This window comes from Engraulis encrasicolus, chromosome 6 (genome assembly GCF_034702125.1).
Source record: "Engraulis encrasicolus isolate BLACKSEA-1 chromosome 6, IST_EnEncr_1.0, whole genome shotgun sequence".
NCBI classification, from domain to species: domain Eukaryota; kingdom Metazoa; phylum Chordata; class Actinopteri; order Clupeiformes; family Engraulidae; genus Engraulis; species Engraulis encrasicolus.
This window is the reverse complement of record NC_085862.1, coordinates 26,012,248-26,028,298: the sequence shown is the minus strand read 5'-3', so window position 1 is coordinate 26,028,298 and position 16,051 is coordinate 26,012,248. Positions and strand designations below refer to the sequence as shown.

Here is a 16,051-nt window from a genome sequence, read left to right as displayed (position 1 = left end):
TGTGTGTGTGTGTGTGTGTGTGTGTGTGTGTGTGTGTGTGTGTGTTTGTTTAGCACGTTTGTGGATATGTGTGTGTGTGCTTGCATAAGTGTGTGTCTGTGTGTCTGTGTGTGTTTTGCACGTACTGTATGTGAATGTGTGTGTGTGTGCAGACTGAGGTGGTTCCATTCTGTCCTGGAACTCACATTATGTGATCTGATTAGTATGCCGGTGCGCACTGGGAGATAAAGCGGCGACCGTACGTACTTGGCCAGGTCTCCGGCTGTTCTTCCAGACTCTGGGAGTGTTTTTCAGTGTGTGTTTGTGTGTGTGTGTGTGTGTGTGTGTGTGTGTGTGTGTGTGTGTGTGTGTGTGTGTGTGTGTGTGTGTGTGTGTGTTCGTGTGTGTGCATTTAGACCATGTTACATACTTGGCCAGGTTTCGGGCTACTGTTTTAGCCTCTGGGAGTGTGTTTGGTGTGTTTGTGTTAGTATGTGTCTGTCTGTGTGTTTGTGTAGTCTATGGTACGTAATTGGCCATATTTTGATCCTCTCTTGCCTTGTCTTTGGTGTGTGTGTGTGTGTGTGTGTGTGTGTGTGTGTGTGTGTGTGTGTGTGTGTGTGTGTGTGTGTGTGTGTGTGCGTGCGCGTGTGCGACGTGCGTGTGTGTGTGTGTGTGTGTGTGTGTGTGTGTGTGTGTGTGTGTGTGTGTGTATGTATTTGGTGTGTGCGTGTGTGTGGTCTGTATTACGTACTTGGCCATGTCTCGGGCCTCTCTCCTATTCTCTGCGCCACTTCTCGGAGTGCCTGGAAGCTGGAGAGGGCCGACTCATTACGGCTTTGGGCCAACGCCGTCTGAACCTCCACCAGCATACGGGACAGTCTGCAAAACAAGAAAAGACTGTCTGTCAAACAGTCTGTCCTGTATCAAGTGGCCTCGGTTACATGGGATATTTCATTCCAAATTCACTCAATTTAATTCCAAATAAAACTGGTTTTCACTTTGAAAACATCATGTAAACACTTTACAATTCGGAATTAAATGAAAGTGCAAAGTAAATTCGATGGAACTATTTGATTCTGAATGATTAATTTGGAATTAAAATCATCATGTAAAGTGAAAGCCCATTGGGAAACTCCAACTCCCATTGTCATTGTGACACAGCACTCCACAGCACACAAGTGAACACTGCACACTGCACACAACGAAATTGCATTTATGCCTCACCCGTGCAAGGGGGCAGCCCTCAGTGGCGCCCCATGGGGAGCAGTGCGGTGGGACGGTACCATGCTCAGGATACCTCAGTCATGGAGGAGGATGGGGGAGAGCACTGGTTGATTACTCCCCCCACCAACCTGGCGGGTCGGGAGTCGAACCGGCAACCTCTGGGATGCAAGTCTGACGCCCTAACCGCTCACCCATGACTGCCCTCATAACATAGCCATTGATACCAGTCATCCATGTGGCAATATTGCTATAAGTATATTTTATAAGTGTGCTGTTGCTTGCATATTTCTTTATATAGGTAAGTTTGAGTTCCTGTCTCCCATCCTTTTTTTCCAAAAGCAACTACTACTTTTAGCAGACCAACTTTGCTGGTTATTCAGCACCCAGCAGATACTAAACAACTAACATGGATTACAGTAAATACAAAATAAATACACAGTATACTTTAGGTCTTCAGCCTATGAGTAGTACCCACATGGAGTTGTTAAAGTTGCCCACTTGTCCGGGTGTCTCCCCCGGTGTGGGTTGATGGAAGCAGGGGTTGTTGATGTTGCAGACGATGCCCTGCACCCAGGCCAGAGTTCCTGCCGAGGGGAGGGCTTTGTTTGGGAAGTGACCTGTGGGGAGAGCCAACAGCAGCAGATAGTCACCTTGGCAACCGCTCAGCAGCCTCCCATACCATTGCCAACCAACACCTAGCTGCTCAATCAAGTACGAAGGGTAAAAGCAGAGATTGTCTATTGGGAAGAACTGAGAAAATCTTTGGTTAACCCCTTAGCGCAGCACCTATGTTAACCTTCCTGTCACCAAAATTGTAATGTCTATGTCTTAATCTGTTACTTAAGGCTCTCGGCACTGTCATAGCAATGTTGTTATGATGTAGATGAGTATTTTCAGCAAATAGTGAATAGGCCCGCCGGCGACCCCATCTGCTGTAAGATGCTACAGTTGCAAGAGTGTGAAGAGGAACAAATTATGTTTGTATATTATATTCTACAATGTAGCAATAATCATATTTAGATTGTGTTTCTTTGGCTTCTTGCATTGCATTGAATTGAACAACTGAACATGTTTGAATTTCTCAAAAACGTAGTTGCTAAATACAAAGTACGTTAGCTACTTTGTTGGTTGCAATGCAATTTCCTATTGGCAACTACCTAAGTTAGCTAACTGCTAACAACTACGCTTTCGAGAAATGCACCCCATGTTTGAAGCTCGTGGCTTGAGTTAAAGTTCTTTGTTCCTATGTCCTGATAGTTATAGCATTATACTAGGGTAGTTCCCACCACCAAGAGGAATTTGCTAGGTAGTCTACCATTCACATAGAGTAGAGCAGAGTACTGTAGAGTATCATGTATTGATCCCAGGGGGAAATGAAGGTGGTTGACCACAACAGCCCTTACCATTAACAGTGTATACATACAGTACATACTCACTTAGCCACAAGTAAACAAACAAGCTTTTAAACACTCAACCAGAGCATTACTCTCACCTGGCTTATGAGCTTACACAATGCCCAGTCATATCAAAGGCAACAGCAGGACAACACCCTAACCTGACCTCTCCCACCTCTCCCTCTCCCTGGGAGAGGATCAAGACAGAGACAGACACATAGACACAGAGACCAGTGTTCTCATGCCTCTGTAGGGGGCTGGGAGTCAGAGCGCAGACAAACGTGCAGACAAACAGACAGACAGACAGGTGTACTCACATTGGCTCTGTTTATATGGGGGGTGTGAGCGCCGCACAGCGATGAGGATGAGGAAGAGGAAGAGCGGCCATAGTATCTCAATCAACAGCTGAATCTGAGGGGAGAGAAGAGCAGAGTAGAGCAGAGTAGAACAGAGCAGACAACTCGTTTTTGTTTAAAAGCAGAGGCTGGAGCAAATTTTTATTATGCGCAAACACGCGATTACAGTTTCGGTGTTGCTACACCGTCTTCGGAGTCCAGCTTTTAAGCAATGTTTGTCCCACTGTGATACACCTGCAAGCTAAGGGAGGATGTGTAGAGTCCCAATTGCTTTTTTTGTTTGTCATGCTTGTTCAGCATCCGTATAGAGTCATGTAGAGGTCAGATTAAAACGCTCAGAGGCTTCAAATCAGTGGCTGGCTCCTGTCCAGGTTCACCAGCTTATGACCAAGAAGCGTCATTGAAATGGATGCCATTACAGGAAAACTGGAAGGTGCCCAACTTGCGTTGACAACTCGTCGTCAACGCAAACTTTTTTTTTTTTTGTCATGCTTTTTCAGCATCCGTGTAGAGCCGTGTAGAGGTCCGATTAAAACGCTTAGACGAGTCTTGAAATCAGTGGCTGGCTTCTGTTCAGGTTCACCAGCTTATGACCAAGAAGCGTCATTGAAACGAATGTCTTTAAGGGAAAATTGGAAGGTGCCCAACTGGGCCTTTCGGTCCTCTTGTTTCTGGGACAAGTGGGGCCAAATCAGCAAAACAAATTAAAGATGTACTGTATTTGATGTTGATCAAGGTGGAAATGCGTTTGTGGTGGTCCATTTTTATTAAATATATGTCTAGCCAGGGGGCGTTGTGGCACATTTGGGCTTGCATGCCCACGGGGACCCCGGTTCGAGTCATTTCCCAACCCTATCCCATCTCTCTCTCATAATCGTTTCCTGTCTCCTCTCATACTGTGCTGTCATAATAAAAGGCCAAAAAGCCCCCAAAGAATTATTTTTAAAAAGTGTCTAGCCTAATCGCCTAATATCTCATTGTATAATGGTCGGGAATAGGCAAAATAATGGCCTCGACCTTGGGAAAGTGCAATAAAATGGGTAATCAAGTTGGATTTCCAAAACACAAAGTTGTGTTATATAACCAAGAAGCAAGCAAGGGGAACTTGCACACCTTTATGCCGATCTAATACTTTACTTTTATTGCATTTTAGAAGACAAAAAAGTGCTACCCGAGTGAAGTGAAAAGAGGTATGCGAGATCCCCTTGCTAGCTTACAGTTTAACTATTGGAATATACGCACCCACCTGGCACCAAGTCCAAAGGCGCGATACATCCACGGGAGAGAGCATGTACTGTTATATAACCCTGGCCAATTTCAAACCGGGTCCCCCAACTGTAGTATGTATACTGTGTTTGATATGGCTGTTTTAGTGCAGTGCACCCAATGACAATCTCAAGGAATGTACCACAGCAGCACCCCAATGTTATAGCAATGTTGTTATGTTGTCATAATGTTATGTCAAAGAATCTCAATGGGCAGAACTCTGCACATTCTAGAGGCTACCTCTTGAATCTAGAACACATGGGTTATACGTATAGCCACTGCAACTTGTACAGGAGTTGTCGTGGATAGCTGTAATGATTTGTTTACAGTAATGCAGGATTTCCCAAACTGGGGTGTATGCACCCCATGGAGCTGTGCAGCCTGCCACAAAGGGGAGCATGAGCTGAATACAGCAATGGCAGGTATGTGTGTTTTTATACAGCATTAATCAAAGACCTTATGATACGTGGAGACTTTAAAATTAAGTAGTTTGTACCGTATGGTGAAATGTATGCGGGAAGGGTCCATCTGAAGTGTAATGTATAACTCCTAGACATGTCATGTAACAAGTTCCATTGTAATGAAACTGTGGCAGAATAATGTGCGGTAATAAGATGGTGTCTCATAGCGCAGTGAAGCCATACTAACGTGGCCATAAGCACACCAAAATATTTGCTTAGGGGGTGCACGAACCACATTGAAATGTACAATGGGGTGTGCGGGGGGAAAAGTTTGGGAACCGCCGGCACGAGGTGGCCAACAGCTGAAACTGTTGAAAATTACTACATCATCTACATAAGATTTGAATGGACCTCATTTGAACCCTTCTTTGAAATGCAAAATACAGAGATTGAGTAGGCTAAGGAAATGGATGCTGCAGTAACTACTTTCACTGAGATCTACCAATGGAAATGTGGTTTCAATGACCCAATTAAAAGCTCCTGGGGTAGTGTCCTTACCTCTTGTCTCGACTTAGCAAAAGTGGAAGTTCAGCAAAGGTAAACATGGTAGACTTGGCTGCTTTTCTACCTCTCTCTTTTCAATACCGTTTACACTACTATGGGCTCAAGAGATTACACTACTATTACACTTAGTTATTTATTACACTACGTGGTAATGGGTTTACAGTAACAGGCCTATTTTATGTAAGAATACGATTTCGGTCACAATGAAATTGGAGTAAAACAGGAGGTATAAAACTCAGCCGCTCATCACGCCTAATCAATTTGTTCATTAGCAAGTTAAAAATACCTGGCTGTGTGTAATGAGAATTACCTTATTTCTCCGTCGATAGGTGATGTTCTTCCACAGTAGAAGCCCTAGCTGAGTGAACAGCCCCATTGTACAGCGAGGGCGGCTACTGGTCCATACTTAGACAGGGGAGCTCAGGGGCCTATATGACATGAAAGAGGAGGAGGTATAGGTTTCATTAGCAACTTTCACCTCTCCTCTCAAATAACCATTCAGTCATCCACATACTGTAGACTCACAGAACCCATAACAGTACCATCATCATCCACATACGCAGTTGTTGTGACACATTCTTTCATTGCCATGAAGTAATAACTTACAACATGCACATAATTCTAGTAGCCCCTTAATGCACTCTGTACCACCAGTGGCACGCTGTAATCGTCAGTCACTGAAAAGTTAAGTACAATAGTACTATGACAGTAGTGCACAGGGCCTTTAGTAATGCACTACGACATGGCCATTGCAATTCTGGTAACACCACATTTATAAAGCTGTGTCTTAACAGGTTAACATAAATGTTGACTTTTTCTATACCTGTGAATGGTCTCAAAATAATGCAGCAAGTGCAATCCCCTCTGCCAAAGACCATGTCTACGTTACACAACTGAGGACAACAGCAATGTTGGTGCGTGTGGAGGATCTGGATCCACTCCGTGCATGACGGCAGGGGATTACCCCAGGGGTCCCCGGTCCCAGTCACAAGTTGATTTCTAAATCCTTCTCCTCTTTATTGGCTTAAGTGCCATCCACGTAAATCAAACTTGACTCATTCACCTTCTGTAGCACAGTGAGCAATGGCAAAAAAATAAATAAATGGGCACCATGTAACATTGGTTGCTGTTGGGAAATGTTAGTTATTTGAAAGGTATTAACTAACTTAGTTGAATACCATCTGTTGACTGTGTGTGTGTGTGTGTGTGTGTGTGTGTGTGTGTGTGTGTGTGTGTGTGTGTGTGTGTGTGTGTGTGTGTGTGTGTGTGTGTGTGTGTGTGTGAGAGAGAGAGAGAGAGGAAGATAGATAGATAGATAGATAGATAGATAGATAGATAGATAGATAGATAGATAGATAGATAGATAGATAGATAGATAGATAGATAGATAGATAGATAGATAGATAGATACTGTGAGAGAGAGAGAGAGAGAGAGAGAGAGAGAGAGAGAGAGAGAGAGAGAGAGAGAGAGAGAGAGAGAAGAGAGAGACAGACAGACAGACAGACAGACAGACAGATAGAGTGAAAGACACGAGAGAGAAAGAGCATAGTAGTGGGGGCCTGCGAGTTCGGGGTCATCTAGTGCACCTGCTGCACAGACCTGCACACCTCTTGCCATCCTTTTGGACAGTCCAAACCTCAAACCTTTCTCTGCATTTCCTGATTGGCAGCCATGTATGCAAAACATTTAGGAAGAACACAATGTCATGGTTTTTACTAGGTTGCATTACATTAGTCCCTAACAATGACATGCCACTCACTGTCAACACGTTGCAATAGCCTACATCTAAAGGTCATTTGGATAATGACCCCTAAGTAGGGGTTTTGAAGGTTCCAGTGATGCCCAGGCTGTCCATTGTTTTAGCACACTACTTCCTAGGCTCTGAATTAGACAACATCACCAGCTGAAACGGGGCATTTCACTGAGGAGAGGGCAAGCAGCGGCGTATTTTCTGAAGGAGCCCCAATGGGTTGTTGCCAAATTAGAGCAAAACGGGCCAATATTAGCTGGGGGACACATCAACAATTAAAAATACGCGTGAAAAACAACGTCATGAGCAAGACGACATGAAAAGAGCTACGTCATGGTTACATTTGTAGCCATCTACTTCCCCTTTTGCGTAATGTTATATCTCTGTTGGCGCATTCTACTACACATAAACCAGCCGAGACCACGACCATAATAAAACACATGTCCCCACCGCAATGTCGCAGCAAATAGCCTACACATGACTCAGGCAACTGAATATTTTTGTTCTTCTGTCTTATGTCACCTGTTCCAGGCGTGCATCGATGCTATATAACCCGGCTATTACACAGCATCAAGCGCAGTCCCATAACAAGCCTTGAAAGACGTACAAACCGGTCTTGCTAAATGCTGGCAACTATTTCTCACAGTCCGACATATCTTACCGTATGGTCAGCATCCACAAAGTTTAAGTTAAGTAGTAATATATCTATGTACCGCCTCTTTAAACTATGCAAATACAGTCGCCATGTAGTCCTCCATACATTCAAGATATTTACTTTGTAACATTTGCTGCTGGTATTAGAGACTACTGTATTTCCGCCCATTTCTTCTCGTTGATTGGTCGAGGAAGGATTAGGGCAGGCTCTACGCGTACCGGCTCGAAGTCCTATTGGCTGCCACTCTGAGACACAAGTCTATTTCTGTGCTGGCTCAGAGATTAGGAGGCAGCTCTCATTAACAAGGTCATTAAACCAGCCAATATTGGGTATTCTGACAAAACCTTACATAAGATGAAGGGCTGAAGTTAAGTAGAATCAAGACACAAAAGAAGTTTATAGGTTAAGTTTATTAATTAAAAAATATACAAAATCAAAAAAATATGGAACATCCTTTTTGACAAAAAATGTTTTCTGGAATGTTAATAGAGGAATGAAGTTAACACCTGCTGACACATGTCAACTACATACACATGCGGAATGTGCAAAGTATTCTTTTCCCAAACAGATTTCCATTTTGAGCTTTTCGAGTGTGTTCACGGTTAATTTCCTGTACCTGGAAAAGAAGGTACACTAGTCAAGAATATGAAAGGGTGGAACATGCGCCTATTGGCTCTATGTGGGGCTGAATCTTGAGATGATAAAAGACATGCCACAAAGGGGAAGTAAGAACAGGAACATTAATACGTACAGTCCAGCAGTGTGCCACAAAAGTTGAACATTTAAAAACAGGAAAGTAATCTTTCTTTTGATGCAAGGGATGCATCAAATGTGTTGAAACATTAAAAAAAGGTATGGTAACACTTCTGTGATGCGGTCCGTTCAAACAAGAGAGCACAGGAAAGGAATGCTTTTGGCAGTAAGACAGCAGCATGGAATAGGCCTACTGAAGTCTGGAATGCTAACGAAACTGGAGAGACAACAATACACAAAAAATACTCTACAATTTGTTCAAAGTTTCTATCACAAATCACAGCCTCAAGGAAGCCATTAGATGTACATGGGTAGAGAGAGAGAGAAAAAAAATAACAACAATAAAGAGCTCTCTTCCTATGTTCTCATTTATCTTCCTTGATGTATAATTCAGAGATGGACAACAGTAAAAAATAGAAAGTAAAACTCATGCCATGTAGTTCTTCTGCCTATGCTGTCAATACAGGAGATTTCGTCCATCTAACACGTGGCAGGACTTTTACTTTCAAAACTGGATGGGAGGAACCACCTGTGGTGTGTTTCCCCATTTTGACCAAAGAAAGTGTGTTGTACTTCTACAGCTTTTACACTGCGGCGAATGCAGTGTTTCGGACACAAAAAACTGCATACGGCAAAATGCTACAATAATAACACATCATGCAGTGTTTTGGGCATGAAACACTAAAAATCTACTTAAAAACTGCAGTACTGTTGTGCAGGTTTGTTTGTTTGTTTTTCCCATAAAAGCTGTCCTCAGTGGCCCACATAGCCCTGGTCCTGCTCCTGGTCATAGCCATTGTCGTCCATGGGGTACTCCTCCCCTTCCTGCAGCTCTCCCTTGGGACAGTACTTGGCGTCGTAGATCTGCCGGCCGAGACCGAAGTTCTGCCCGCTCTGGTTGGCTCCCTGGTTGTAGCCCATCTGCAGGGACATGGTGGTGTTGTCGCACTTGTCCGTGCCCAGCTTCTGGTCGTAGATGGCCCTCCTGGTGCCAGGCGCGGTCATGCCAGCCTGCAGGGAGAGTGATGAAGACAATTCAATTCAATTCAAGTCAAGTGTACTTTATTGCCTAAAATCTATGTAATAGGGTTAGAACAGAAGTTTGAATTTGCGTTTGACCTGTCTAACCCTAACCCTAACCCTATTTTGGACACCAGATGGAAATTAGCCACTGTGCTATAATCTGACACCTTTACATGTACACTTTAATCAGATATAATCTGACACCTTTACTGCCCCTGCATTCCGAATGGACACAGGGTGTAATGACCACGGTAAGCTTTGATTGAAGTGACAACATCTGTACTGTATGTGTTCATTAATGTGCAATGTCCTGAGAAATGAAGTTAAGTAAAATAAAGTAAGACCAGTCTCCAATGTTCAGTTAAACTAAACATATATAATGAACATACTGTGACTCAAAATAAAGAATGTAATGCTGAGATGTACAACCGAAAAGTCATGATTCTCACACTGAAGACAAGTCATACAGGGGTAGTCATGCCAGCCAATGGGGATATCAATAAATCAAATGCAAAACGCCATCTAGTTTTGTGTGTGTGCATGTGTGTGCACTTTCTCACGTGAACCCCAGACAATTGGCTCCGTACGGAAGCCTCCAGAGCTGGTGTGTGAATGTCGGAATGTGTATGTGTGTATTTTGAAAGCGCTTTGAGTTAACTTAATAGTAGTGCAATATAAATACATGTTGTATTGTATTCACAATTATTTTTGACATAACGGTATGTTTCGGACAACCATTTTTATAGAGTAATTATAACACTATGGAGCAGATGCATGCATGGCAGCAATACTGTATATTATTTTTCGCTTCAACAAGGAATACTCAATTTCGTTGTACTCGTTACAATGAGAAATAAAATATATTCTAGATTCTATTCTATATACTGCACCTGGCTGGCCCCCTTGTTGGTGCCCATCTGCAGGCCGATGGTGGAGCTGTCCATGGGGGGCAGGACGTTGGCCTTGGGGTCGTACAGATGCCTCCTGGTGCCATAGGCGTTCATGCCAGCCTGGCTGGCACACTTGTTGGTGCCCATCTGAAATGAGAAACATTACATTAGGGTATTGTCTAGGCCTATAACGATACATTCAAATCACGATTCGGTTTGTATCACGATTTTTGTCCTATGGTTCAATACATACAACTATGTATCTTTTTAAATTAATTAATTTGATTTTTTCGCTTTTGTTTACTAGACCGAAGGGTAACATAACTTTGGAAGGGCGTATCACGATACTGCCTTCTTGCACCGCAACACAGTATTATGACTCATCGAATCACAATTTCTCAGTTCGATACAATATTGTTACAGCACTAGTATTGTCACACCTAGTTCCCTTTAAGTGAACCAAACTCAGTCAACAGTAAGTGGACCAAAAAAGTAAACCAACAGCAAATTAACTCAGTTCTGTTTTTGTTCATATTGTGAGTGAGTGTATTACAAAAATAACTGTTTGTTCTTTCTGGTCCTGTTAGGCTTTTATGGTGTGTCAGTCGTCTTTTTGATCACACTGCTCTACAGTAGAGCTCTCCTTAAATGATTATACCTAGTCACAAGTGTAACTTGTCAGGACTCATAAGTTAACTGTACTGAAACCACATCAATAAAGGTCTCAGTACGGTTCACTTCAGAGGGGTCTGGGTACACTTTGGAGCATTCACATATGCGCAGAAAATGCAGAGTCACAGGTCTGAGTTTGCTTAAATGCCTGAACGGGACCAAGTGTGCAAACACCATTAGATTGCAATCAGCTTTAGAGTCGTTACAGTGTTCATTGTAAATACACCGTCGACATTAGATTACATTAGCCATCGATATTTGTCATTACACATGCATACATACAGGGCAATGAAATGGGTTTCAGCAACAAATCAGACATTTAAGGAAGCAGCAAGTGAGATACAGTATATACAGGAAGCAACACACAGAGCAAGAAAGCTAAACATGTCAGACATGAGCAGAGACGATTAAGTATGACTTTCGTGAGCACAGACAGTAAGCACGCTTACTGTGCAAGTACACTGTGATTACCCTGTAAGTACACTGTCATTATTTTCCATTGGTCTGTGTTTCTGGCTGCCCTACCTGGAGACCAATGACACACTGGCCAGCCTTCATCTTCTCCTCGTCGAAGGCCCTCTCCTGCTTATCGGCATATTTTACGCCAATTTCCACCCGCGTCTGAACTCCCTTTGTCTTGGCCTGTCAAGCAGCATCACACATATGAAAAGGGTTTGTTGCGCAATGATACTACATAGCTCACGGCAAGAAATCAGGAACAGTCATGTCAGCAGCAGTTCTGTTCTAGAACTGGAACTGGAGTCTGGATTCTAATAAACAATAGCGTTACCATGCCAGCGAGGGCCAGGAGCGATGTCTGGACTTGAGTCATGTTCCCACTCTCAAACAGGTCGTTGGCTTCGAAGATGTCGTGTGGCTTCAGGCCGTACACTGTACTGGCCTTGATGAAATTAGACAGGTTTTCCAGCTGGAACGGAATGATTCAGTTAAGCACTTGTTAGGGCTTGGGAGAGCAGTGCACAAAAAACAAACACACGCCATTCACCTAGTAGCTTAGTAAAGTTTTAAAAGAGAAAAAATACTGTTGGAAAAGCACTACTGTATGACTTTAATTGCAAAGAGACGTCTATTGATGGAATGGAAATCCACAACTCCACCAAAAGCCTCAACATGGCTTTCTGACATGATGTTTCTGAAAATTGAAAATATTAAGTTCACTCTCATAGGGTTTACAAAGAAGTTCTTCAAAATTTGGGACCCCTTACTGACATACTTTGACGAACTCACCACATTGCCCTCTTCATAGATTGCCACAGTGGTGAAGTGGATATTATGGACATTATAAGCAGTGCACAAAAACAAACACACGCTACTCACCAAGTAGATTTTTGTAAAGTTTTAAAAAACGAAAAATTACTGTTAGAAAAGCAATATGGAGAGCAACAAAACAATCGCCGGCTACAGTATTTTGGGACACTTCTAATTACACAAATGACGGGAGGGCCATGTTTGCCATCCAACCCATGAAATGGCTGAAAAGAAAAGCTTCCCTATAATCTTCCTGCAGTTCATGCGGCAGCAGCTGAAATGTGTACCCACTGTCAGTTGTGCATATAGACACAGCCCCAGTAGCCACAATGCTTTCTAATTTGTAGCCTCTCGGCAAGTTCATTCAACAGCAGCTGCTAGGCCACTTCACTGCCTACGTACATACGAAAACAGGTTTCCTAAACAACAGCTCAAAACTGCTACTGCCCATGACACCAACATTTGCTCAAGCAAGCCCTGCAATATTTTCAGACTTCATGCCATGCCTTTGGTAAACTCCAGAGTCAAGTCAGTTCACAGTTGTTCTTGCATGGGAACCTTGAAAAATAGCTTCCTATCTGCAATGAGGGGCGGTCAGTTTCAAATCTTGATTAAGACCACACAGTGGGAAAATAGGGGAAAAAACACTTTCTAACGGCTCATTTGTTTCCGTTTCGATTCAGCCCATGGTTCAGTGTTTAAGCTTTCTTTTCCATTACAGTGGGCCTGGGGGTAATACTAAGAAGCTGGTTCAGTAGTAAACCAGGTTAAGTGAACCTTGAGCCAGAGGTAAATCATCTAATAGAAGAGACTGGAGTCCTTCGTTTCTTAACCCAACGATGCCTGCATATGTATATCTATTAGCAGGTTTACCACTTCTTGTTGGTTAACTAAGCCCGGTATATCAATTAACCATGTTCTTAGTATATCCGCCAGGGTGGCAGCCAGAGGACCACTGAACAGTGTACACAACAACAACGCACTACGCACACTCACTACAACTTAACAGTGTAATGACTAACAACACCACCGCATGCACTGACCATAGTAATTAGGTAATCTAAATTTCAAAACAACTACTAGATTTGCAATGTTAAAGTATGATTTTAGTTCAGTTCCTTCATGTTTTAAGTAACACTTTAGAATAACTTCCCAAAAAAGCTTTACAAACACTTTATTAACATTTAATAATATTTAACATTTAACAAAGCATTTACAAATGTAAATGAGTAAGACTACAACTACAACTGCACACACAGTGGAGTGGGAATCAACTTCTACTATGTGAGTCTTATGTGGTTCCATGCCATCAGATCTTAGGAGAAGAAACTTCCAGGACCGATGCGACTGTGCTGTGTCTGCTGTGTTAACATAGTATTTCTTGCCCATTTATAAACATTTGTAAACATTTTGTTGATAATTATTTCATTATTTATAAAGTGTTTATAAAGCGGTGTATAGGTAGTTATTCTACAGTGTTACCAGGTTTTTTTCCCCATTATCCAACTGACTCATGGACCAGTCACTTGCATGCTGCATCTTGAAGATTAAATTCCCACCAGGCTTAGCGGAGTTAGTGTTGTGGTGGCAGTGGATTTGAATGGGGTTAAGCTGTGGCTTACCTGATGCCAGTTTAAAGAGGAGTTGTTGATTTTCTTCACTGAGCCTGGCTGCAGCTTATTTATCAGCCTAAAACAGAAAAAAAAGAAAACAACAAAACCATCGAATTTACAACATAATAGCAAAGCTGTAATAGTGGATGTCATGGCCTAAATGTGCTTTACTGAGTCTGGGCTTTGAAATTAAATAGGTTGATAATACTTCGGGAACAAAACGAAAGCAACCAAGTCTACTCCAGTAAAGACTGACATGAATCAACCAGGACTATTTCAGACAAAGACAAAGAATTGAGACTAGTTCAGATAAAGACTGGGAAAATTCAAGAAGACTAGGACTACATCAAAGACACATTCCACCATGACTTCTTCAAACTGTCAGGTGGATGAATGAATGAATGAACAAATGGACGAATGAACAAATGAACAAATGGATGAATGAACAAATGAATGAATGAATGAATGAATGAATGAATGAATGAATGAATGAATGAATGAATGAATGAATGAGACCCACTGGCACAGAATGACTCCGTTCTTGAGTCCCTTCTGGAAGTCGTCTCCTATGCTGCAGCCGGTGATGTCCTCTATCCAGATCCGGATCTCCTCCTCCTTCTGAGGGTCATACTTCTGGGCTATCTGACACAGGGGAAAACACACAGGGAATGCATCAGGACATGTCTTATACAGCAGAGGCACTTCAGCTAACCAATACCATTGCCATCTGGCCTCGGTTCAGGAGTGTGGTTTTTATGATAGGATATTACCAGTTCATGGACACGCTCATGCCGGAATGGTAAATACCATAGAGAACTGGTATTACTGATGCATAAATTGAATATCTAGGCCTATGTGACTTTATAAACACAACTTCCTAATACTAAAAAAGTGAACTCAGAAGCCAGACATAGTTTTGTCCTTATTTGGCAGCAGTAATTTGCTTGGCTACAGCTCCTGTTTTGAGAGACAACACACATTATTGCTCACCCTCCCCTGACCAGCAAGGCACTCGTATTAACCTTAGATGACGCATGTGTCATAGCTCGCCATCTCCCCCACGCTACAAGTTCACACCAGCCTCAAAAGCAAGATAACACAGGGGTGTAAAATAATCAGACATCATATAAAGTCATGCGTGTGACATCCCAAAACCTAAACAAATGTCTGGCCACACCTTGGGCTATAAAAGGCATAAGGGCATAATACTGGTGGTACTTAGGGGCAGTTGGTTGGCAGTTTCGCAGTGTGCATTCATGAGAGACGGAATCATAAAAGACAGGATGGTAGGCGCCACGTTTTGGTTTAGGAAGTAGTTTGCACTATAGAGCCAAGGCTATACTACAATAAGCCAACATTTAGAGGGGAGGTTGAACCAAAGTCATGTGTTTGTCAGAGAGAGACAGGAGCGTAATGAAACTTTTAAGAAAGAGTGCTGTTCATATTTAATGGACATTCGTTTGAAAAATGGGTTTTCATCAATGGAATCAAATTTTAAGAAATCTTAAGAAAATGGGTTTTCATCAATGGTCAATGGAAATTAATTTGAAACCTTCGAATAACTGTGTCAAGGCAGGGTTACTCCTGCTCTTTGAAATGCGAGCTACCTGTCATTCAGTAGCATATGGTTATGTAATGGTTAACCATTCGGATGTGCCCAGAATCATTCATTCCAACATGTAGCCTGTGCCTATTCGCTTTAATGTGTTATTAAGGAACGCGGTTATAAAAGTTGTTTTTAAGTAACACAATCAGTCCAAAATCACGCTTGAGCGTGTCATTAACAAAACACTTCACCGGATGTCTGGCGTATTTTTAAGAAGGAATGCACTGGGCAACGCCCAAATGCTCAACCTTAAAATCTTAACTTAAACTTTCCTTTTCACCCACCACTAACCGCTACAGGTTGCGCACTGGATATGAAGTAGTTGCTGCCCATATGCCAGACACATGTGGTAATTACGAACACTTGTTGACGTTCATACAATATCGAGGTAAGTAACAGAATAAAACAAATTGATGTCTTACTTTGCTTTTGACCTCTGCCGAAAGTCCATACGCTGGTCCCTTGTTAAACTGATTCGCAGCCATCGCTAAGGGTCCGTAACCAGCTGTAGAATGGCACCTCTAGAAGCAACGCGCGGCGAAGATGGCGAGAACAATTTCCTACTAAAAAAGTTGGTGTGAAGTTTTTTCTCTCTCTTTTTTCATAATGGGCGCTGCGCTGTGCGGTGCGCA

General features: G+C 42.6%; 2 protein-coding genes across 2 annotated transcripts in view; both read right to left on the bottom strand.

The window, feature by feature from the left end:
* abca7 (ATP-binding cassette, sub-family A (ABC1), member 7) overlaps window positions 1–7,809 on the bottom strand; it is a 78,802-nt gene extending 70,993 nt beyond the window's left edge. The window contains exons 1-5 of the mRNA XM_063201040.1: window positions 7,600–7,809; window positions 5,498–5,615; window positions 2,918–3,011; window positions 1,682–1,823; window positions 734–861 (exon numbers count right to left, since the gene is read on the bottom strand). Of these exons, the coding sequence (XP_063057110.1) occupies window positions 734–861; window positions 1,682–1,823; window positions 2,918–3,011; window positions 5,498–5,563 (430 nt within the window). The 5' untranslated portion in view covers window positions 5,564–5,615; window positions 7,600–7,809. The remainder of the gene's footprint in view (window positions 1–733; window positions 862–1,681; window positions 1,824–2,917; window positions 3,012–5,497; window positions 5,616–7,599) is intronic.
* A 175-nt stretch (window positions 7,810–7,984) lies between these two features.
* On the bottom strand, window positions 7,985–16,023 carry LOC134450977 (calponin-2-like). Its single transcript, XM_063201041.1, has 7 exons — window positions 15,842–16,023; window positions 14,334–14,455; window positions 13,823–13,889; window positions 11,722–11,859; window positions 11,457–11,573; window positions 10,260–10,406; window positions 7,985–9,357 (listed from the first exon to the last, which is right to left on the bottom strand). Exons 1-7 carry the CDS (start codon window positions 15,902–15,904, stop codon window positions 9,100–9,102), a joined length of 912 nt encoding a protein of 303 aa, XP_063057111.1. The 5' UTR covers window positions 15,905–16,023; the 3' UTR covers window positions 7,985–9,099.
* Between the last annotated feature and the right edge of the window lie 28 nt (window positions 16,024–16,051).

What these genes read in the sequence shown, in the direction of transcription:
- LOC134450977 (XM_063201041.1), bottom strand. Translation starts at nt 15,904, where the DNA reads ATGGCTGCGAATCAGTTTAACAAGGGACCAGCGTATGGACTTTCGGCA. An exon ending in AGTGTGTCATTGGTCTCCAG is followed by an intron (nt 10,407 to 11,456) that starts GTAGGGCAGCCA and finishes TTCTCATTTCAG; the next exon opens with ATGGGCACCAACAAGTGTGC. An exon ending in CCAACAAGGGGGCCAGCCAG is followed by an intron (nt 9,358 to 10,259) that starts GTGCAGTATATA and finishes CTCTCCCTGCAG; the next exon opens with GCTGGCATGACCGCGCCTGG.